The 23,277-nt window shown below is 36.7% G+C and overlaps 1 protein-coding gene across 2 annotated transcripts in view; it reads left to right on the top strand.

Annotated features, from left to right (window-relative positions):
* GPM6A (glycoprotein M6A) overlaps positions 1 to 23,277 on the top strand; it is a 129,278-nt gene that overhangs the window by 68,429 nt on the left and 37,572 nt on the right. For both annotated transcript variants that reach the window (XM_075091163.1, XM_075091164.1), the window contains exon 2: positions 18,122 to 18,314. In XM_075091163.1, coding sequence (XP_074947264.1) covers positions 18,122 to 18,314 — 193 coding nt within the window. The remainder of the gene's footprint in view (positions 1 to 18,121; positions 18,315 to 23,277) is intronic.

The following is a 23,277-nucleotide window of genomic DNA, read 5'->3' as shown; positions in this document are numbered from 1 at the left end:
TCAGTTAATCTTCAGTTTGTTGGTATGCTTTCAGTGTTGTTGGCATCTAATCAGAATAGCTGGAGTACACTCAAAATTCAATAATTTACATGCTTTGAATTTTTGGTCTGCAAAGCAGCTCCTTCGAAATCCTTGATTACATCCCTATATGATGTTTAGGGGTCTCTATTTTTCTCTTTATTACACATTCAGAGAAGAGATAGTCCACATATTTGAATCAGGATAAGCTGGGATCCAGTTAATACATGTAATTACAAACAAAAAGTTCAGTACTCTTCGAGTACTGCCAGGCAGAACAGGCAATGCAAGAGGCAAAGTGGCAAAGTTTTCTTAATTGTGATACTTTGTTTAGAAGAAGTCATCAGAGAAAGCTGGCAATGGATAATTACATAATGAACCAAAGCCTGTCCTTGTCTTATATTCTCAATGTCTTAAAATACAAGGAGCATGAGTTGGGCACTCTGTATACAACTTTTCTATCCTGAAAGAGATGAAGTTTTGAAATCTCAGTCTCTTTTATAAATTGTTAATTCAGAGAAGTCACTTGGCTTTATCAAATACTATGCGTGTATTTTATTTTAATTTTGGCTTTATTTAAATCTCCTTTAATTTAAAAATGATTTTAAGAGAAAAATAGCTTAAATTCAGACATGCATTTGAAAATGCTAAAACATTTTCAGAAACAAAACCAATATTTGAAAAATCTGTGAAAATCTTCATTTCCCTTCCAATTGTTTGTTTTTAATGAATAACATCTTCTGGAATTCTTGGGGGGTTGTGGTGGTGAAAGCATTGCTGAAACTACCTCTTAAGGTAGTCAAAATTCCCTCTCGCTGGACTGTATAGCTCTGTGCAACTCCTCCATTACCTCAAAAAGTAGTCTAGTGGCAGTCAAAATAAATGGATTCTCTACCTGCAGTTTGTGTGGATGATATCAGGTCATAAGAATGGCTGATTCTTCCATTTTCAAAATTTTACCTCTACTGCTATTGCGGGTATCCTGCTTGTGGCTGCTTATCACACCACAGGCAGCTGTTGAGTGCAACACAGCTTTATTCTTGTATGTAAGTGAGGCGTTTCCCATCTAAATGTGGGTGAAGGTGTGTGCCTGGAGTAATGATGTTGCAAAGGCATACATGAGATACCAGATGGAAGGACTTAACTTTGCATTCCCAAACCTAGATGTAATTCCCATAGACATAAAAATTAATACAGTATAAAAGAAAAATTATCCAGTTGCTTTAAAAAAAAACACCCAGATTTTAACCTAAATTAAGTTATATAAGTACTTATGGATAAGTATGGTATGGATACTTATAGACACTTATCTTTTATATTAACAGGTTTTTTCTTCTTCAAATGTGCTTGTCTTTGGTTTGATTTTTTTCTCTCAAACCTTTCTGTCTGTTGACCTTTTCAATTTTATATTTTCTTATTTCCCAGGTGTAAAATATATCACTCTTAGCACAGTTTTACAATGAAGAGACTGTGCAAGAGCTCACTAAAACTTCCTCAGACTGTGACCTTTTTTAAATACTAAAAGGCTTATTTCTGGAGATAACTGTGATAATCTAATTAAATTAGTGCACAAAGGCTGCAAAGAATTAATTCTGACAGCTTCAATTAAAAAAATAATAGTGCCTTGTAACTATTGTGACTTAAATTTTAGTGTAAAAATTTACATTTTTTCCTTTCCTCTTAACACACACACAAAAAAAGGTGGGTTTTAAATGAAGTGAGACATAATGGTAAGCTGTTTTATCAAATAGGAGTTAAAGCTATTGAGTTCATGTTTACAGGACAAGTAAGGACATTTATAAATTGAAGATAAAAAAATTAAAATAAATTTAATATTCACAGAGTAGTATTTGACCATAATTACCATGGGATTTATAACAGCAATGTTAGGTAAAAATCACTGCTGTAAAAAAGACAAATGTCTATTATTTGTATGGTAATAACACCTATGTTTTCCTAAAGCAGCTGTTGTCCATTTTCTGTAGTGACCTTACTTTAAGTCACCAGTATATTTGATAAGATAATATATTATATTAAAAAGCTTTTGAGGTCAAAACTTTTGAGAGTATGAGAAAAATCATCTGTATATCAAAGACAGACTGGCAACTAACTGGAAATTTTCTTTGGTTAACCATAATAAAATAATTTCAAATCTTTTAAATATGGAAAATCCAATGAAAATTTTACATATTTAAAATAAAACTTAAAAGACTTTCTTGTCACTGCCAAAGTCCTAATACTTTTATGAAATTTTCTTTTGAACTTATTTTATTATATCTATAGTTCTTTCTAAATAGGATATGTTGTCTTCTTGATTTTTTCTTCATTTTCTTTGATTTCTTTTTCTGGAACTGCTTCAGTGAAATAATTTACAGGAAGGTGGATACTTCTGGCTGTGAAATGTGAGGTTAGAGAGCATTCCATCACAGTGGTACAACTGTGAAGAACTACAGAGCTTTCCTGTGGTAGAGCAAACCAGCAGAACAGGAGATATGTGATAAATGAGAGCTAGTCATCATGGATCGTGGCTTCTGTGCAATGCTTTCTTATTTCAGGATTGGCCTGTCTTTTTTTTTTTTTATTTAATGTATAATGTTTGCTTTCCTTGGTATTTGGAATTTGGGAAAAAGTATAAAAGTTGTAATAATAAAACTTTCTAAAGCCAACAGAAACCGTACTCAACTACTGCAGGCATTTCCCACTTCAGACAAGGGCACTGGAAGAATTAGCTGGTGGAGGATGAAACTAGATCTATTCAGGCTATCAGTATACTGCAGAATTTCATGCAGTCCTGTGACTTCATATTTCGAGCAAATCGCCTGTAGATATGTTTCATTCTGAATCATTTGAAATCCATAAATTAAAACTCAATATCTTTCTAAAAAGCTATTCAACTGTAAGTCACAGCCTTAATGCAATTTTAGGTAAGGGTTAGGTTGTATAGGAGGTATATTGGCTTGCAGTTGGTCTTGCTTAGCCTCATAACTGATGATTAAAAAAATATTTGTAGGTGTCACTATTAGGATAAAAATGTTAATTGGAAGGTTTACATTTATATTTTAGCATGTTTCCCACTTTTTATTGCCTTTGCTCTTTCACAGATCTTTTTTTTCTGCCTTTTCATGTGCCTGTCTTAAAAGTAGTTCCCTCACCTTAGGTTTCTGCGAGGAAAAAAAGCCTGTGATGTATAATAATCGTATTTCACATTCTGTGCTCTTGAGAACTTCTTGCAGTTACCTATTATCTTCTCATCTTTCAGTCTGTCTTAGCTAAAAAAATAAGCCTTGCTTCTAGTTCAAAAGGTTCAACAAAGCAGAGGATCAACAAAGAATTCTAATTTTGTGCAGCAATCATCCTTCCAAAGAATTAAAAAATTTTTCATTGAAGAAAGACTTAGTGGCAAAACAACCTACAAAAGGGGAAAAGGGCAAGATATCTAAATAGAAAAGGTATTAAAAGTTATAAGTGACTTTCAGCCTTCTAGCTAGATTGAGTTTTGAATAAACTACAAACTTTAATGAAAATAATTGTATCTACGTATCTTACCTACGAACTTTTGTGAAACTAGGAAGAAAGCAATCTTGCATAGCAAAGCAGCAGTTGAGTATGAAACATGATTTCATGAGTATGAAACATTATTTTAGTATGAAACATGATTTCAAAGTCTGTGTTCTTGAAATTGAATTTTCTTGTCTGCCTCATATATTAGTTGTAAATGTCTTTAGTATTTTACTATAGAATAATAAATGCTTCTTTCTCTTTATTTAGTGAGTGAAAATGAAATCCATGCTTAATGCAGATTGATCTTTCACTAGATTCTAATCTGTCTGGTTGAGAGTTTTCCTTGATACTGTTATTAATTCCTTTACTCTAAAAATTATCACTTCACTGAATACTTGCTGAGATTTCTGTTCCTGCTGGAGTCAGTAATAAATGCTGTTTAACTCTAGTGGGTGGTGGCTCAGGTTTTAAATATGTGGTCTTTTTGAAGCTGATAGAAGTTGGCTACTACAGATGTTTCTGTTAAAAAGAAATGCAACTTGAGATCTTGGTAGAATGAAAGGTAATGACTCAGTTCTAGTAAAAATTTTAGTTTGATGTCATTAAGATTATTAGTTATAGGCCTGAGAAAGTACATAATATACTGGTCCACAGAGATTTGCATATGACCTGTAACTTTAGAGTTTTCATCAATGGGAAAAAGTTAATGTATAAATTTGCACTGACTGATACTTCTAAGTTCTTTATTCTAAGTTCATTAATAAACACTTCTGTTTCTGTTTTATTTATGTCTACAAAACTGCTTATTGATAGGTCCATAGGTTTTTGTGTTTAAATGGGATTAAGGGGTTAATTACTATACAGAGAATTCTAAATAGTATGTTTTAAAGTGTTAATCATAGTCACATACATATTTTGAAAAATATTCGAGGAAGCGTTCATTAGTTACATGGAACAGTTTTTCTCATATCTGGTCACGTCATGACTGGATTATTCAGATCATCCTGAAGGCTGACAACTGTTTCCCCCATCATCATCCATTTCTTCATCTATTTTTCTTTCTCAGATGTTGCAATGACAGTGTTATTTTACATAAAGTTATCTAATGCTTCCATTAAAAGATTATGGTTTTATTTCCAGAAGGAAATATTCAGAATATCCAAATTTTCAGAGTGAAAATTTGTATAATTCTTTTTTTCTGCTACTTTACTTGGAATTATTCTACCCTTTTGAGTAGTAAATATATATGACAACCTGTGCGTGTCTGTTCCATTGAGGGGTATCTCAGTGCATTGGGGAGGGCTGAGAAATTAGGTAGCTATAACATGGGTGGGAGAAGAGGGAGGTGACACTGTGTTCCCACTGCTTACCCCCCAGAGCAGATGAGCTTGCTTTCCCCCAGCTTTGGAGAGAGCAAGCAAGAGTATCTGCTTTGGTTGTTTCTCATGCAAATAGGTGTTCAAGGGAATAAGAGTAGCCAGGATGAAGACAGTAAATGGAGCAGATGAAGAGAGAGAATTTTGAGATAAAAGTGGTGTAAACCAGGAGGACATAGGATCAGAAGTTGCATATGATGTAGAATAAAGAGCAAGGACTATGTAATGCTAAGTAAAAGAAAGATTTAATCGCTATCATATCCAACAGCCCAGGATTTTTGAGTTCTAGAATTCCACTGCTGTCAGCTAACAGCTGTACAACCTACACACCCTATCTGCTTCAGTGATGGAAAGATTTGTAAGGCAAAAGAGATCATTTAAGGCAGCTGAATATTTGGTATTTTATTCATATACTTCTTGCAACTATGTCCTACATGGCTGCTGGAAAATTTCCCAAGGTCAAAGTATTCACAGCTTACCTCTAATTGTATTTTTTTTTTTTCTGAGTGTTAAGTAGACAAAACTGGAAATGACAACAGTAAAGTGCATTTTGATTACATAAAGAGCTATAAAAATGTAAGTATTCTGAGAAATCATATTAATGTTATTTCGAGTACCAAACTGAAAAGTCACTTGGCAAGTAACCTGTTTGTTCCTTTGTTCCACCACCTGAAAAAAAAAGGATGCTACCTTCTCTCAAATGAGGATGTTTAAAACCATAAATAATGTTTAAATAAGTAAGGGTTTTTTAGAACATTCCAATTAAACAGATGAGTGCACAGAAGATTCATGGAGGAATGTTCTCTGAGTTTGCAAGATTTGGATAATGCACTAAAAAAAGAAAAAAGGTGTGGCTTCAAGGCCAGGGTAACAGCCTATTTGTGAATGAGAAAAAATTACTGCAGAATTATGTTTCAATACATGCTTCATAGTAGTTGTCCATTTGGGATAAATAGCTTTGTTCAAGGTTGAGGAGGGTGATTGAGGGGTTCATTCTATAAACTCCAGGTGAGAGGGATGAAAAGGATACTTATTTTCTAGTTTTATGATCCATGGCATTGTCATTCACTTTATAATATTGCAACTAATGTTGCATAGAATTCGTGTTCTTGCAAATTGTTACTGTTTCCAGTAGATCAAAAACATAATTATAAACATCTATAATAGTTTCAATCATCATCTATGCATTACTGATACATATAGCATGTTTATAACCTATTTATTAATAACAATGGATTATTAATTTATTTAATGTACAAATCTTACTTACACGATATGTAAAGTACAAGTAATGGACAAACCATTTGAATTAATTGACCCAATTCTTCTTTATTTGTATCACATTTGTGCAGCTAGTTTGTTTCATTCCTGTTCCTTTAGCTTTAAGTGATTTTGAAGCTGACAAATGTCTGTGTTAAATCAACCAGCAAGTTTTTTAAGATTACAGAGATTGACTGTGTTGTGCCTGACTAATTTGTATTTCAAGCAGTGACTGCTCTTTGTCAGTAACTTTAATACTTATTAACTGTTAGATTAAGATTTGTCTCCTTAAACTGCAATAAACCTAATGTATTGAAGAGTATATAACAGCTAATCACATCACAGTTTTCTGTACATTGTCATAATCGTCAATGTCCCACAAAATATGAGTATTCATTTGTATTTGTACTTTCTTTCAAAGGTGTGAATGTGTAAGTTTTTGCATGTATATACATAAAATATTTTAATTAATACTTTGTCTGGAAAAGTTGCATTAGTTTACACAGCAAAATATAAAAATACCTGTAAAAAAGAGAGAATCTTCTCAAGCATGTATAGATCCCGCTTCCAGTGTTTTCAATTAATAATCAGTTGCTCTTTCACCAGAAGCATTACCCACCTACACATGGATAAACAAAACCACCATGGGCATTTATAAATATCACATATGTAAAGTCTTTTACGTAAATGTGAAACAGTGAAGGTGTTGTGTCTAAAATTTGGTAAGAAAAGTCCAAGCCAGATTGCATCCACTTTTACAATTGTTCCTTATGTAGCACAGCCAGCTAAGGTCTGATTCTTATTAGGTTTTGCAGCTACTTCTACAATACAGCTGTCAAACAATATAAGCAGGGTTAAGGAACAATGGCAAAGATGGTGGCTATCAGGGATAAAAGGGCAATGAAATGGGAAGTGTTCCATAACGGACTTGACACACAAGGTGGTGGTGGGGAAGATATCAGCCTAAAAACATCCCTAAACTACTACTGTTTCCTCTGTTAGTGGAATTTCAATATTTAAATGTTTTCATAGAAGTTTACCCAAGAAAACAATTAATCCCGGTATAAGGTGAGGCTGTACTATTTGGAAATAATTATGGTGTGATATCACCTAGTTCTGGCTGCCTGCCTCATATTCTGCATATTTTACTGAAGTACAGTGTTAATTTAATTTGAAGTTCATGAGACAAGCCACATATTTCTAGTCAAGCACATGCTCAGTACCTTCCTAAATGGAGCCTTGTGTAGGCACCTGAATAGTAACTGAGCCAATTTCTTTGACAAGCTGTGAGATGTGCAGCCAGGAGCTTTTGCTTAAATTAGTTCTTTGTTAGAGTTGCAATTGACAAGGTTGGGAAGGGTGACACTGGTACATTAAAGGAAGCACATGCAGAATGATTATTTACCTGTCCATCAATGACAAAGAAGAAAAAAAAATAAAGTGATGAAAAGAAAGGCTGGTTTCCTGTCTGATTGGCAAATAAAATGAGGCTTTTTGCTTCAAAAAAGTAGTTCCAGTCAATCCAAGACAGCTTCCTTGTGTTGTCGAGAGTTACAGAGTAGGAAAGAGATGCAGAGCAGCTCTTTGGGATGTTCTGCAGCCTCTGCCAAAGCCTGGACCTTCACTAAGTGAAATGTAGACCTTTGATCATGACTCATGATGAGACTTTGCTGCAAAGCCACAGATTCTCTGCTGTCACAATAGCTTAGATCTGCGTTAGATCTGCATTCTGCCAAAAAGAAGTAACCAGGTGGATTGCTCCACAGTTCTTTTTTGTTAATGTACAGTGTTTAGCAATTCTCATCATTCATTAGAAAGTTATCCAAGTTCAACAAATACTTTGGCAGATTACTTTGGTGCAACAGAGGAAGACAAGAAGCTATTTGGTCACTGATAAAAGAGTACAGTCCAGTATGACAGAATATGAATTTTTGTACTCCTACCATTGATTATTGCTGAAGTATGACAAATGAAAGATGGGATGACATTATTGGTTGTGCTTGTTAATTCAGATATACTTTTGTAGATATATTCAACAAATAAATTTTAATCTCATTCCATTCCATGACGGACATTATAATAAAAGTGTGTGTGTATATATATTTTTCTTGTTATGATTATTATTTATTATTTATTTCTTATCCAAATGCAGATGTGTTTTGGATGGTGTTTTTTTTTAGATTTCAGTGCAGTTAAAAAGGATGGAAGAAAATGGAAGCATGTTTGTTATCTGTGCAATAAGTACATATATGTGACTCCTAATCTAGGAGAAAGAGAGGACCTCTTGCCTGCTTAAGTTGCTGTTTAACATGCTTTGATGAGAATTAACCCATATTTATTTATGTTAGATATGTCTTTAAATTTAGTTGAAAACTGATTTTTAATATAATTTAGCTCAGATATAAAATACATCTTTAATTTGGCTTTGAAAGTTTTTTATACCAGCTGATGTTAACATAGAAATTATAGATCTCCCTGCCAGGTGGATTTGCTAAATACAGTTGTTTTAATAGCCTACTGTTATTCTATTGTAGGCTTCTTGAAATAATATTTCTTCTCTTTGACTAAGTAGCATATTTCATATTACTACCACAGTGCATTAAAACAGTGAATTATTTGGAACCCATTTAAGCAATCCATTTGAGATTTAATTACCTTGAATAACTGAACAAACGTGTTCAAGGCATATGATGAAAATGTAAATCTAAATTATATTTCTGATATATAAGGTACCATGATGGACTATCACGGTCTTGCTGAATTAAGTTTTTTTTCTCTAGTAAATGCAGTTTTTTAAACATTACAACTTGAACTGGAGTTTTGAGTGCTTAATGAAAACAAGAGACAGTTCTGGGTGAAATTATAGGTAATTTTACACAGTGTACAAAAATTACAAATTCTGTTGCCCGTGTTCAGGTTTAATTGTTATTGTTATCTGTTACTCAGAACAAGAGAGTATCAATATAAGTAAGGGAGGGAAGGATTTTGTTTTGTACTATATTTTATTAAAATGCCCTATAATCTACAGATCCCCGTACTTCAAATGAAAATAATCATGAACAGAAAGAATTTTACAATTTGTTCATGCACTAAGAATAGAGAAGTTATTCATAAATAAATTTGTAAAACAGGTCTTTGATGGTCGTAGTAGTTTTCCCATTGAAAAAAAAATGTTCTACTGTGCAATTTTCTATTTTAACAAATATTAGTGCTGGTACAAGGACGTTTTGCACTTAAAAGAAAAAACTTGCATTCCAGGAAGTCATTTGAATTGACATTGGACCACTGACCTAAGTTGGTCTTATAATTCTAAAATTTCTAACTACAATTTCTCAAAGTATTGACTTGATTTATAAAAAGGTTTTTTACAACAATGTATCTGTAAGTCTGTACTTTCCTAGTACAAGTGCAGAACAATTTTACGTTGATATTGGGTCAAGCAAATAAGCAGTTGATTATTCTGTGAGCCTAGTAAGAAAAAAATACTAAAAGATAGTTACCTTTTGACCACACTCTTCTTTTTGCTTTAATGACTGAAGACAAATTTCCAAATATTTTCTGGAATTCAAATTATGCTTAAGAACCAAATATTTCACCTTTACTACTTCAGTTACAACTTTTTCAGCATTTAGCTGCATAAGAAAACATCAGCTCTTAAAGATGGCAATAAAATTGTGCATCCTTTGTCAATAGAGGACTCCTCACATACACCTTCAGTTTGTGCAGTCTCTCAAGGCTCCATTTTCAGACCACTTTATTGTACTTATGTAGTTGTTATTTTCCTCTTTTTATTTTAAACACATTTTAAGTGTTTTAGAATTTTGGTGTATTGCTGGAAGTTCTGTACGTAGCCTGAAGACAAAATGTAGTAATAAATATGATTTAAACTTTGAGGATTTTTATGCTGTAATACTATCATTATTATTGTTGGCCTCTGTGTGGAGCTTATCTATGTGGGAACTTTCCATGTCCATGGTGAGATAATCCCAATATCATTCAAATAACTTAAGTTGTATTCTTTTGATGACTGGAGCCTTCTATAAATTAGAGAATAAGAACACAGTCAGTTGGGAAAGGTGTTGCCAAGGTGGATCTTTTGTTCCTTTTTTGTCATTGGATGAGCTGGGTGAAGTTATATTTCTACAGAGGGAGAATTTTGAAGCCTGAGACCTTACAGAGTGGCTTCTGGTTTCAGATTGCTACGGTGTTGTTCCTTCCCCGGGGTAACAAAGTTATCCTAAACAGTACACTACAGTGGTTTCTGGGATTTTTTTTAATGCAAGATAATACAAAGGCAACTATCTAATGAAGTGATGGGTTTGTTGGAACTGCCTTGAAGATCCAGCATAACCAGACTGTATAATCTCTGCTTAAAGTTGTCACATGTGTCAGTGGGGTTCTTACTAGCAAACATATTACAGTAATTGTGAACATGCATAATCTCAGGTATTTCAATTTAGTTTGAGAAATTCTGCATCTAAATAAGCAAAAATCTTTTTACAATTTCTCTTAGCCTTAGTCCCATGTTGAGGGCAGTAACAGATGCAATTGTTAACAGCAGAATGACTGTAAAGGCCTAAAAAATAATATTTTGATTTTTGGTCTTAGGTGATTTCTGATGAGCTAACATCCAGTCACACTAAGATAACAAGTCAAAATAGATCCAGTAATGATACAGAATTTAATGTGTAAGAGGATACCTGCATATTTGTTTTGATTTTTCTTGCAGTTAGTTGGCTTTTTTCCTGAAAACCCTTTTGAGATTTTCTGTGGCATTATCCTTACTCTTCTGCATATCATGTTGCTTGTAACAGTTTAATCAAAATACTGTGGGGTGTTATTTTTTTCCACTGTAATCTTAGCAGGCAGGATCTCAGAATTAATTTTGTGGTAAAAGTAATTTTTGTTGCTTTGTACGTAATTCTGTAATAGTAACAGTCTCTTAGAAAGCTAATTTAAAGAAGAAATAACCTCCTGAATGAGACTAGGAAAGGTACTTTAGTTGTTAGTGTTTAATATAGCAAGGTGATAAAGTTTTCTTCTAAATTCCAGTAAATCTTGTATAATGGTAGAGGGTGGGAGCAGAGTGGGAATGTGTCCCATAAATGACCCTGGGACCCAGAGGGCAATCATGTGGGATGTGTATGCAGCACTTGCACAGGTTTTCTGGATTACAGTACAAGGATGATGTTTGCCAATTAATTCCCAAATGTTGCTTCCACTTGTTTGCACCTTTGTTAAACTACATCTCAAATGGCTTGTCTGTCTTCTGCACTTGCGACAATATCAAGGGAGCTGGATTGCTTCTGCCTGTTGCTCTACTGTGATGCCTTGGAGAACAGTTTCAGATCAGGAAGTCATGTCACAAGTTGCATAATTTGTAGGGTTTTTTTTGCTACTAGATCTGAGTAAGTTGTGTTGTTTTTGTTTAGTACTATGTGTTTTGATGGATGTATTTATCAATTAAAATTTTACTTAACAGTAGCTTGACTTCATGAGGTTGAGGCTAGCTTAAGAAAATTCAGAACCAAATCTGAACTGATTGGCCATGAAAGCTGTGTGAAAAGTGGTACAAATTTAGATATGAAAAAATGCATGCCTAGCCAGGCATGGAAGGCACAGAAGATTTGCTTATTTTGTTTTCCATTTCAAGTTTAAGTAGTTCTCTTGCATTTTACTTGGGCTCTGCTGTCCTGTCTCCTAATATTAGATAGAAAAATCTTTAGGAAAAATAAGTTAAGAAAAAATGTCACGAAATTGTTATATGATCTTCAGAGGTGCTTGTTCACGTGGGAGATGTAGTTACCTGTGATTAGTCATCCTAGATCTTCTAGCTGAAAATGCATTGTAAAGGAGGAAAAAGGCAAAACCAGAAAATCCTTCTGTATTCTTTATGTTTTGATTTTTTTTTAAATTTATTTTCTCCATGTTAATTTTTCCATAGAAATCTGGGGTAGAATCTTAACAGCTTATTTAAAACACAGTAGTATAACAGCATTCTGAGTCTTGTTCTGATGTCATTGGTATAAACATCACTTTCACAGACATATGTGACAAAAGATGTGTCCAGAGAAGGGCAACAAGGCTGGTGAAGGGTCTGGAGAGCAAGTCTTATGAGGAAAGGTTGAAGGAACTGGGGTTGTTTAGTCTGGAGAAGAGAATGCTGAGGGTAGACCTTATCGCTCTCTACAACTACCTGAAAAGAGGTTGTAGTGAGGTGGGTGTTGGTCTCTTCTCCTAAGTTACTAGAGATAGCACAAGAGGAAATGGCCCCAAGCTGCATCAGGGGAGGTTTAGATTGGATATTAGGAAAAATTTCTTCACTGAAAGAGTGGTCAGGCATTGGAACAGGCTGCCCAGATTGGTGGTGGAGTCACCATCCCTGGAGGTGTTCAAAAAACATGTAGACATGGCACTTGGGGACATGATTTAGGAGGCCTGGGGGTGTTGGGTTGATGGTTGGACTTGGAGGTCTTTTCCAACCTTAATGAATCTATGATTCTATGATGTAGGTCCTGAATGCCTTTTTATTATTATTATTAATTTTTAAATTTATTTTAAATGCACTGGGCAGAAATGGATTTTATGTTTTATTTGTCAGTTATATGTCCTGATCTGCACTGAGGAGAAAGACTGCACATATCACTAACTCACAAAGAAAGAAATTATTGTGGCCGTGCAATTTGTGTGCATAATTAGCATGTAAATCAAAAGGACAATTTCTGCTTCTGTTCAAGATCTAAATCTTTTGCCTTCTTAATGTAGAGAAGAGATTGTATAAACAGGCAAGGTCAATTTATGTTTGACTGGTGCACTTGGAAATGTTAGAAAACTTGGACCCAAAAAGCAGCATAAACTAGAAGATGTGTGCACAGATTTGACTTTATAAGGAACACTTTACAAACCTTTTAAAGCAGAAGCTTATATACCTGCATCAGGAGTATTTCTGATATTGACAATAATAATTGTACTAAGAGGAGCAGACATAGTTGTCTACAAGATCTTTGCTGACTGGAAAGTATGTAGAGTAATGTTAATGTGCACTATTTTGATAGCTGAATATAGCCAGTATTTGGAGTTTTATTTTATCCCTGTAAAGTAAAATTCCTTAACTTTTCTTCTTCTATGTATTTCAAAATTACATTTTCTCTGTGGAATGATTTATAATAATATTTTAAAAAAAGAACAATACAGTTCTTACTGTTGAAAGCTCTAAAGAAGCTGTGTTTTGGATTGCTTCCTATGGATTATGAAAAATACATGGTCCCAGCAGATCTAGATTTTTACCTGAGGGAAAATATTGGTAAACGTAAGCAAAATGTCAACTGGGAATACCACATGGTTGGGACAAACAGGTCCAGAAGGTTCCTAAACCATCTGGATGATAACTTCTTGGTGCAGGTACTAAGGGAACCAACCAGGATGTCAGATCAGGGTGCCTTACTTGACTTGTTGCTTATTAACAGAGAGGGCCTTGTGGGTGAAGTGGAGATCAGGGACCGCCTTGACCACAGTGACCATGAAACAGTCAAGTTCAAAATCTATGGCGACAGGAGGAAAGCTGCCAGTAAGACCTCAACTGTGGACATGAGGAGAGCAGACTTCAGGTTGCTCAGGGAACTGCTTAGCAAGGTTCCCTGAGGAAAAGCTTTTGCAGGTGCTGGGGTCCATCAGTGCTGGTTGCTTTTTATGTACCACAACCTAAAAACACAGCAGCAGGCAATCCCAAAATGTAGGAGGTAAAGTAGGCGAAGCAAAAGGCTGGCTTAACAGACCAGGGATATTCTTCTAGAAATAAGGAGGAAAAAGGAAGTGTATGGCCAGTGGAAGAAAGGTCAGTTGACATGGGAGGACTATAGGGATGCTGTTTGCCACTGCAGGGAGGAAATAAGTGTGGCCAAAGCTCACTTAGAGCTGAAGCTGGCCAGTACTGTGAAGGACAATAAGAAGAGCTTCTTAAAATACATTAATGGCAAAAGGCAGGCCAGAAATAACCTCACTGCCCTGGACTAGAGAACCATGACTGTGGGAATGATAAACTCCTAATAAACCCTGAACTTGCACAGGACTTGCTGCTCCAGCTAGATCCCTGTAAGTTGATGGGGCCTAATAGGAATCATCCAAGGGTACTTAAAGAGCTAGCTGATGTCAATGACCTCTCTCAATGATTTTTCAATGCTCTTGGGAATCTGGAGAGGTTCCAGTTGACTGGAAGCTGGTAAAAGTTGTCCCTGTCTTCAAGAGGCAACAGGGGTGACCCTGGTAACTACAGGCCCATCAGTCTCACTTCTGTGCCTGGAAAATTATGGAGATTATTCTGGGTGTTACTGAAAAAAACCTGAAAGACAATGCAGTCATTGGTCCCAACTAGCATGGGTTCATGAGGGGAAAGCCCTGCCTAACAAATTTGATTTCCTTCTATGACAAAGTCACCAACCTAGTTGACCAAAGAAAGCCAGTCAATGTGATCTTTTTGGATTTCAGTAAAGCTTTTGATACTGTCTCTCACAGTATCCTCCTGGACAACATGTCCAGCACACAGCTGGATAAACACATAATACAGTGGGTGAGCAATTGGCTGATGGGTCAGGCTCAAAGGGTCATAGTAAATGGGGTTACATCAGGCTGGTGGCCAGTGACTAGCGGGGTTCTGCAGGGATCAATCTTGGGGCCAGTACTCTTTAATGTCTTCATAAATGACTTGGATGCAGGACTTGAAGGAATACCAAAGTTTGCTGATGACACAAAACTGGGAGGAGCTGTTGATACTCTCAAGCACAGAGAGGCCCTGCAGAGGGACCTGGACAGACTGGAGATCTGGGCAATCACCAACCGTATGAAGTTTAACAAGGGCAAGTGCCGGATTTTGCACCTGGGGCACGGCAGCCCTGGATGTACAGACATACTGGGGAACGAGAGGCTGGAGAGCAGCTCTGCAGAGAGGGACCTGGGGGTTCTGGCTGACAGTAAGTTGAACATGAGCCACCAGTGTGCCCTGGCAGCCAAGAGGGCCAACCAAGTCCTGGGGCCATCAAGTACTGCATTGCAGCAGGTTGAGGAGGGGATTGTCCCGCTCTGCACTGCGCTGGTGCAGCCTCACCTCGAGCAGTTTTGGGCACCACAGTACATTAAGGATATAAAGCTACTAATGAGTGTCCAGAGGAGGGCCACAAAGTTGGTGAAGGGTTTAGAGGAGAAACCGTATGAGAAGCAGCTAAAGTCACTTGGTTTGTTCAGCCTGGAGAAGAGGAGGCTGAGGGCAGACCTCGTTGTGGTCTACAGCCTCTTCACAAGGGGAGGAGGAGGGGCAGGTGCTGATCTCTTCTCTCTGGTGGCCAATGATAGGGCCCGAGTGAATGGCAGGGAGATGTGCCAGGGGAGGTTTAGGTTGGATATTAGGAAAAGGTTCTTCACCCAGAGGGTGGTGGAGCACTGGAACAGGCTCCCCAGGGAGGCAGTCACGGCACCAAGCCTGACGATATTTAAGAAGCACTTGGACAACACCCTCAGAGACATGGTGTGAATTTTGGGGTTGTCCTTTGCAGGGACAGGAGTTGGACTTGATGATCCTTGTGGGTCCCTTCCAACTCACGACATCCTATGATTCTATGAAAAGGAGAACAGTGAATTCTGAATTATATTGCACAAGGTTGTTGTGCAGGCTTATTGTGCAGAGTAAACGGTTTGAAAAGTACTGAAACTTGTATTTGCAGATGAAAACAAACATCAAAGGAGCATAAAACCTTCATCTTTCCTAGTAATTATTTTTGTGTCTGTATGTTTTAGCTACCTTGTGAAGATGGTGTTCAGATTTCTGAATGACTGCCTGTCTCACAGACATGTACACACATTGCACAGCTGAGTCACATTCTGTACCGGTGGTTCAATATCATTGTGCAAGTTAAAATAGCATTTCTATTGTTCTGTTATTAAACAGCTTTTTTTCACATTCTGAACAGTTGAAAGAAAAGAATTGGAACAAATGTTACCTACAGCACATTACCCTCTGTGGTGTATGAATGATGTGTGATACCCATTTTAAAATCTTAGCCCAGACTCAGTGATTTCCTTTAGTTTTGAGTTGATTTGACAACACTGAAAAATCTAGTTATTAATGAAGCAAGTATTGAGAAAGGTAGTAGAGCTGAATAAATGAGCAAGGCCTTGAGAATATCTGATTATTTGAAACTAATTCTCCAGTTCTCCATGGACTTCTCCAACGTGGGTCCTTCCCACAGGCTGCAGTTCTTCACGAACTGCTCCAGCCTGGGCTCCTCTCTCCACGGGGCCACAGGTCCTGCCAGGAGCCTGCTCTAGTGTGAGATTCCCACAGGGTCACAGCCTCCTTCAGGCACATCCACCCTCTCTGGTGTGGGGTCCTCCATGGGCTGCAGGTGGATGGATACCTGCTGCACTGTTAGCCTCCCTGGGCTGCAGGGGGACAGCCTGCCTCACCAGGGTCTTCTCCAGGGGCTGCAGGGGAATCTCTGCTCCGGTGCCTGGAGCACCTCCTCCCCCTCCTTCTTCACTGACCTTGGTGTCTGCAGGGCTGTTTCTCTCACATTGTCAGCAATTACTGTTGTATAGCAACTTTTCCCCATTCTTAAGTATGTTATCCACGAGGCGCTACCACCATCGCTGATGGGCTCGTTCATTAAAAGAGAAAATGGATGCTTGAACAGACAGAGGAAATTGCTACTTTAAATTATGCAGGCTAAAGGAAATAAGAACTTACTAACTTACAGGACAAAATACAAAATTACATGTAGAGGCTACATTTACTTTGAGCAACGTACGCATACTTTCTTTAAAGAACGGGTTTTTTGGTTCTATATTTTTTTTCTTTTAGTGTACCTCTGGTATTCCAATGACTTGGCATAGCCTAAAGCTTTTTAACATGTTAAAATATATAGACCTACATCTGTTGAATATCTTATAAGGAATTTTTAATTGGTTATTACCTGTATAAGCATTTAAATTTTATAGGCCTCACCTTGCTTTCTATCCAAATCCTTTCTGGCATAAATGGGTAATGCTTAGGAGAAAAAACTTCTGGCTACTGAGTCAATGTATATTTGCTTTCCCTCAGCCAGTGGTTCCTGCCTTTTCTGTCCTTCCAGAAAGTAATAGGCAGGGCTCTACAGGATGTAAAAGTCATTGTGGGAGTGGTAAGATCTGGGAGAGTCAGAGATGTTACATTCATAAAACTACTTGACAAACTAGGCAAGGTAGTGCCAGAAACTTGAGCACCTTTGCTGGGGAAGGGGTTTGTTGTGGAACTGGGCATCAGTTTAGACACTCTGATGGCTGGACAAAAGATTGGTCTTGTACAACTCAAGAGCAATTGCTCTCACTTAAGAAACACTGCACAGGGTAAAATATCTTGAGAGAAAATTCAGCTTCTGTAACTGTTTCTAATTCTGTGCATTTTTAGTGGATATCTTTGCTTATCCTTGTTAGGTATTTGAGTGATGCACAAAGAATTGGTGTTGCAGGCAGTGTTGTCAGCACTGTACAGATAAAAAATGGTATAAACCTATGGTGATGGAAGGAATTGAACTGGATATCCTCTTTCTGTGTTTGGTTTTTTTTTCTGTTATTGAGGATCGCCCTAAGTAATCTGATAGGTGAGCAACAAGAATTGTGAATATAGGTATAACCTTGGATTGACATTGTAACCTTCTCTGAATAAAAACATGAAACTGTATAAGGAATTAACTGTTTAATGTTTCATTTTAATCAGCTGGCATGTCTGCATTTAATAGGTCAAATAGCAACTGAGAAAACTGAGAAGTTGAATTAACCTGTGTCCTTTCACAGATTTTCTGACATGACAGGTAGTTATACTTGACCTAATCTCTCTTTGGCCTGCAGTCTTCAGTTTTCAAAAGTGTTTCTCAAGAGTAAAAGCTTTCATTTTGCTTTCTTGATATAATATATTAACACACATCTTTCTTTTCTTGCAGGGTGCTTCGAGTGTTGCATCAAATGCCTGGGAGGTATTCCCTATGCATCTCTGATTGCTACCATCCTGCTGTATGCTGGAGTTGCGCTGTTCTGTGGTTGTGGACATGAAGCACTTTCAGGAACTGTCAACATTCTGCAAACCTACTTTGAGATGACAAGAGCTGCAGGAGATGTTATTGATGTCTTTACCATGTAAGTTACTAGTTTCTTTTAATTGTTTCCTTTTAAAACTGCTGAAAAATTCCACAGGACGTATAAATTTGTAATGAAAACCATAGAAAGAATGATTTGGATAAGCTCAGTACATTGAGTTTTTCACAGAGCCAATATTTTTACTGTTTACAAGCAATTTGTAATACTATTTAGTATCCCAGTTTAGAATTTAATTTATTACTCAACAGTACTTCATATAATGTTGATGAATCTGTTCCTACATGCTTGCTTTTGTCCTTTTTATCCTGTGATAATTTCTTTGCTGAAACGTGTAAAAAAAAAAAAATCAAACCCAAAAAACCAAACCTGAAGAGTTGTGCAGAACCCTGACACTTGAAAGTCAAAACCCTCTTGCTCTAGTTTTCCTAGAATTCTTCTGTTTTGAAGGTTCCATGCTTTGCTACTCCTGAAAATCTATTTCTGGAAGGCCTTTGTTTTGTTGAGTATCTCCTTCCCTTTGGTAAATTAATTACATTTAACAAAGTAGTTTACTGTAACCTGAAATTAAATGATGTATTTTCTAATCTTATTGTCTCTTTACAACAGGATTTTCTTATATATTTGAATTCCAAATTCTTATCTGGCTGCTGGTGGTCAACTTCATCTAAAGTTGAAGAAACCTAGCCTCAAATTTGCAAGCCTTTTCTTTCATGAATGTTTTTTTGAGAAGTGAAGTGACTTGATCCTCCATCAAAACATTGATCTTTTATGACAGACAGTTCCATGATAATGGCAGCTCAGTGCTTAGCAGTGGTCGAAAAGCAAACCAAGTACCAAGAACTACTGGGAAAATCACAGAGAAACAGAGAATTTACTTATGCCATTTTATAAATCCATCTTTTATCCATATTGTTAATAGTATGTACAATATTGGTGCCCCAAAGAAGCAAAAAAGGATGACTGAAGTTATAGAACAGGGGCTATATGGCTGAAAATTGAGTATAGTAGGACTCTTCAATCTAGAAACAGGGTGATTAAGAACTGTTGGGCTAGAGGTCTGTGAATTCTCAGTGTTACAAATAAGGTGTGCAAGGTTAGACTGTCTTTCTCTCCCAGTACAAGAAGTTTGAGGTATCAGAGGAAACTAGTAGGCACCAGGTTCAGAAGGAACAAATGATGGTTCTTCAATTGCTGTATAGCAGAGCTGTGAAGCTAGTTGCATATTATGGGTGCCAAAAGCTTATATGCATTCAAGGGAAGACTGAATAATCTTGGAACACAAATCCATTGATGGTTTCTAGTGGTATACAGACTTACTCACCTCAGGAAGTCCCAGAGGCTAGAATAGTGTTGGGGATTATCCTATCGACTTGCCTGCTCTTACATTTTTATATTCATTTTTTGAAATAGGAAAACGGACAAGGTATATATTTAATCTGACCTGGTACCACTGTTTTCATGCTGTCTAGAAACAGAATCTTAAATCTCTTAACTTGTGTAATGCTATATTATCAACATCCTTTCCAAAGCTTCTCTGTGAACATTACCTCTATCGTTTGTGGAATTAGAAGCCAAAAGGGAGAATGTACCAACTAAGTGTGTCACTGCTATGCCATACCCAAATTTCTTCTTAGGACAGAGGAATTTAGATGTTCTTATATAATAATATATTGGGTTGATGGGAAATATGTGACTTCTGCTTTGCCTCCTTTGGCTTGTCATTTAGAATAATGGGTCTGACTTGACTTGGCGGCTAAGGTTCATTGTAATCCTGAGTGAGAGATCAGTCATTTTATTAGACTCTAACTTATTTTATTAGTCCCTAGGAAGCCATTAGTGCAGAACAGCCACAAATCGATGCTTTCTCTTCATAGCAAGTTTTCCAGCTTCCCTCTGTCAACTACTTAAGTGAAAATATCAGTCAGAAGCTATAGCTCAAATGCATGTAATTCACTGGAAATTATTAAGGTAAAGGTGATTTTTTTTCTTGGCATTTAATTGTTTGGCTTAGCTAGTAACTTTTCTATTTGTTTGGTTTTTGTTTAGTTAAAGATATACTAAAGCCAATTCTTTCCTTGGCAGACCTACTAGAATTGAAATTTCAGTTTATTCAGTTGTGAAAGGTGTCTCTAAAGTAATGTCTTAAAGGCAGGAGAACTAAATATTTTGGCTAAACACAGAGAAGCCATTGTTTTTAACTGGATAAACTGTGTGATTCTCAAATAAATTTTCACGTTAATTTTCTACCTGCTTAAGTAGATATTACTCTGCTTTTTAAAGTAATTTTGTAGGGAGAAGAATTGCTTGATATTTTTTCACAACTATTGATTAACAGTTGGCTGTACAAAAACCCTATGGTAATTATATTGCTTTGAAAGGCCAAAAAGCAGAAGAAAGAAAAAATACGTAAGTAGAAACAAACAGTGCAGTGCTGACATTCTTAGAACTATACATATTGAAATGGAAATAAAAACTAGTTGTTAATTGTTCTAATTAGAAAGAATAAGAATTAAAAATAATTAAAAGAATGAAAGATTAAAAAGAATGAAAAACGAATTTTAAAAAATCTAGCAATTATAATTTAGTAATTATACTTTTTTAAGGTTATTTAAGACGTTTTGGATCTTAATGCTTCTAGTGCTGTGAAGTGTCTGAGGCTGACCTGGAGTCTGTCCTTCTGTGATAAATGTGCTAGGCAGATGCTGCAATGGGGTGAAGTGTGTTAGATTCTCTTTAATCACGCTTATGGTTTCTGTCTATATTTCTATTAACACAGTGGATTTCAGAAGTCATTCAGAATAAAAATCAATCCCTATCTGAGAGCTGCTTATGTGGATGGTAAGAGATAAGGGCTTTTTTAACTGTGCCCACAATTCTGTTTGTTCTGAATTTAAATAACACAACTCACAAGTCACCCGGTCTCGTTTATCTTTGTCAATACAGCTACTCATTGCAATTTAAAAGAAGCAGCAGACCCCTATAGAGAAAGTAGGGCATAATAAGGGCATAAACAAGATCTGAAACACTCTTTAAGTGTCTAAAATAAAAGCCAAAGTACCTAAATCCAACCAAGCCATTCAGAAAGGTCCCTGAGGGCACCAACAGCCCTGCCTGTCCCTGTCTGGCCTTCTCTGGGGCCTCCCCTCAACCTGCCCATGGTCCAGGACTTGTTTCAGCCCAGGCTGGGGCTCTCACTCCCTCACCACAGACTCACAGGGCCATGGGGCTGGGGCTGCCCTGGCTGCCCCCTGGCTGCCCTGCTTCCTGGCTGGGGTACTGGCATGGCCCTGGCTGCTGCATAGGGAGCCCTGGTCCCACATGGTGCCCTGATGCTTGGGGACAGATGAATGAATTAAGAATCCGCAACAGGTCTTGATCTCCCCAGGGGGATTCAGGTAAAAGCAGCAGCCACACGGGACAGAAGAGGTGGTCTGACTGCTGGTCCTGCAGAGTGGATGCGGTCCCTGATTCCAGCTCCCCAGACTCATACCTGAGTTCAAATAACATATACCAGCTGCAGCTTATATCTGTTTTGGAAATACTAATAAGTCGTAAATATTTATAATTTTAAAAATAATAAGCAAGATTTGCAGCTAGTTTTAAAATTCCTTAAATGTCAGGCAGCTAAATACATTATCTGAAATTTATTATTTTCTTTCCAAGTTAAAACATGGAATGATCATGGTCAATAATTCTGAGGTATTAGAGACATTCTGGAGAGATGCGGGGTGGGCTAGAAATAGTGCTTTTATAGCAAAGCTTTACAGTAAAGAATGCTCTTTTGCTTGCTTCTTTTGAGGAGGGAAAAACCAAAATAAAATTTGGCCTGTATTAGGATGCTAAAAGCGATAGCTTATAAAAAAATAACAGTCATATTTTTCTAAATGGATTTTGTCTCAAAGTACTGGTTTACAGCCTGACTTGAATTTCTTCAGGGTGATGCACAGTAAAACAGATACTTTAAATTCTTGAAAACTAAAATACTTCAAATGTATTCAGATTCAGGAGAACACAGACTGTACAGGCAGGCATTCCTTACGGAGAGAGTATATCTTCAAAAATCACAAAGCTGAATGAGGTGGACTCTTCACTCTTTACACAGTCATTTCTAAACCTATGAATCTTTAATAAATTGGATGGTTATAAAAAACATTTGGGATTATCAGTGAGTGTCCTTTTCATTGGGACTAACCACTAATTATATTGCTTTCCCAATCAGTTTTGTGTAACTTCATTCCCCATAGTCCCAGACTCCTTCACTATCAACATTATCGCTGCTCTATCTGTAGCTGCCTATTTTTATTTTTTTCCTCCCAAGCAAAGAAGTGCCTGTTTGGGGATTTAATGTACAGAAATCAAAAGCTGTTGTTAAGAATGTGGATTTCTTCCATGGATGTAGAGTAGCTATTTTACTTCCTTGTGATTCAAAGGGATCCTAAGAAAACAAATACGGTGGTTTACCTTATCCTGAAAACTGCCTTTATGATATTTTAACTGTAAGAGGTGAATGGTTTATGTTGCCCACTTTGTCAGTCTAACAGCTCTATAAACTTAACTGAAACTGAGTAATCTGCTTGAGGTAGACGTGGTATTCAGTCATTCTTCTAGTAACTTAATAAACTGCAGTGAACACTATACCTGCAAAGTACTGGGTATAACTAGATTCACTTACTTAATCACTGATTTTGACAAGATTCCATAGTCAGCAGAAATAGATGTATGATTGTCAAACATGTATTGCATGAGCTGGATTTTTATATTTTTCTGGTGTTTGGAACAAATTCCAGAAGATGTTTTTTAGGAAATCAGCAGCACAAGGTACGTTTGGTGTATCTCCCAACAGCAGCTTTCACAGTTCTTTCTCTTTAGGATGCAAGGCCATTTAGTGCCATCTGTCACATTGTTGTGATATATAGGCCACGAAACAAGGGAATCACATACTCTTAGACTGGAAAAATGAATAAATCTTCCTGATAGAAACATTAACAACATTCTCCTACTA

The sequence above is a fragment of the Phalacrocorax aristotelis genome, chromosome 4 (assembly GCF_949628215.1).
Source record: "Phalacrocorax aristotelis chromosome 4, bGulAri2.1, whole genome shotgun sequence".
NCBI classification, from domain to species: domain Eukaryota; kingdom Metazoa; phylum Chordata; class Aves; order Suliformes; family Phalacrocoracidae; genus Phalacrocorax; species Phalacrocorax aristotelis.
This window is presented reverse-complemented; position numbering and strand designations above follow the sequence as displayed.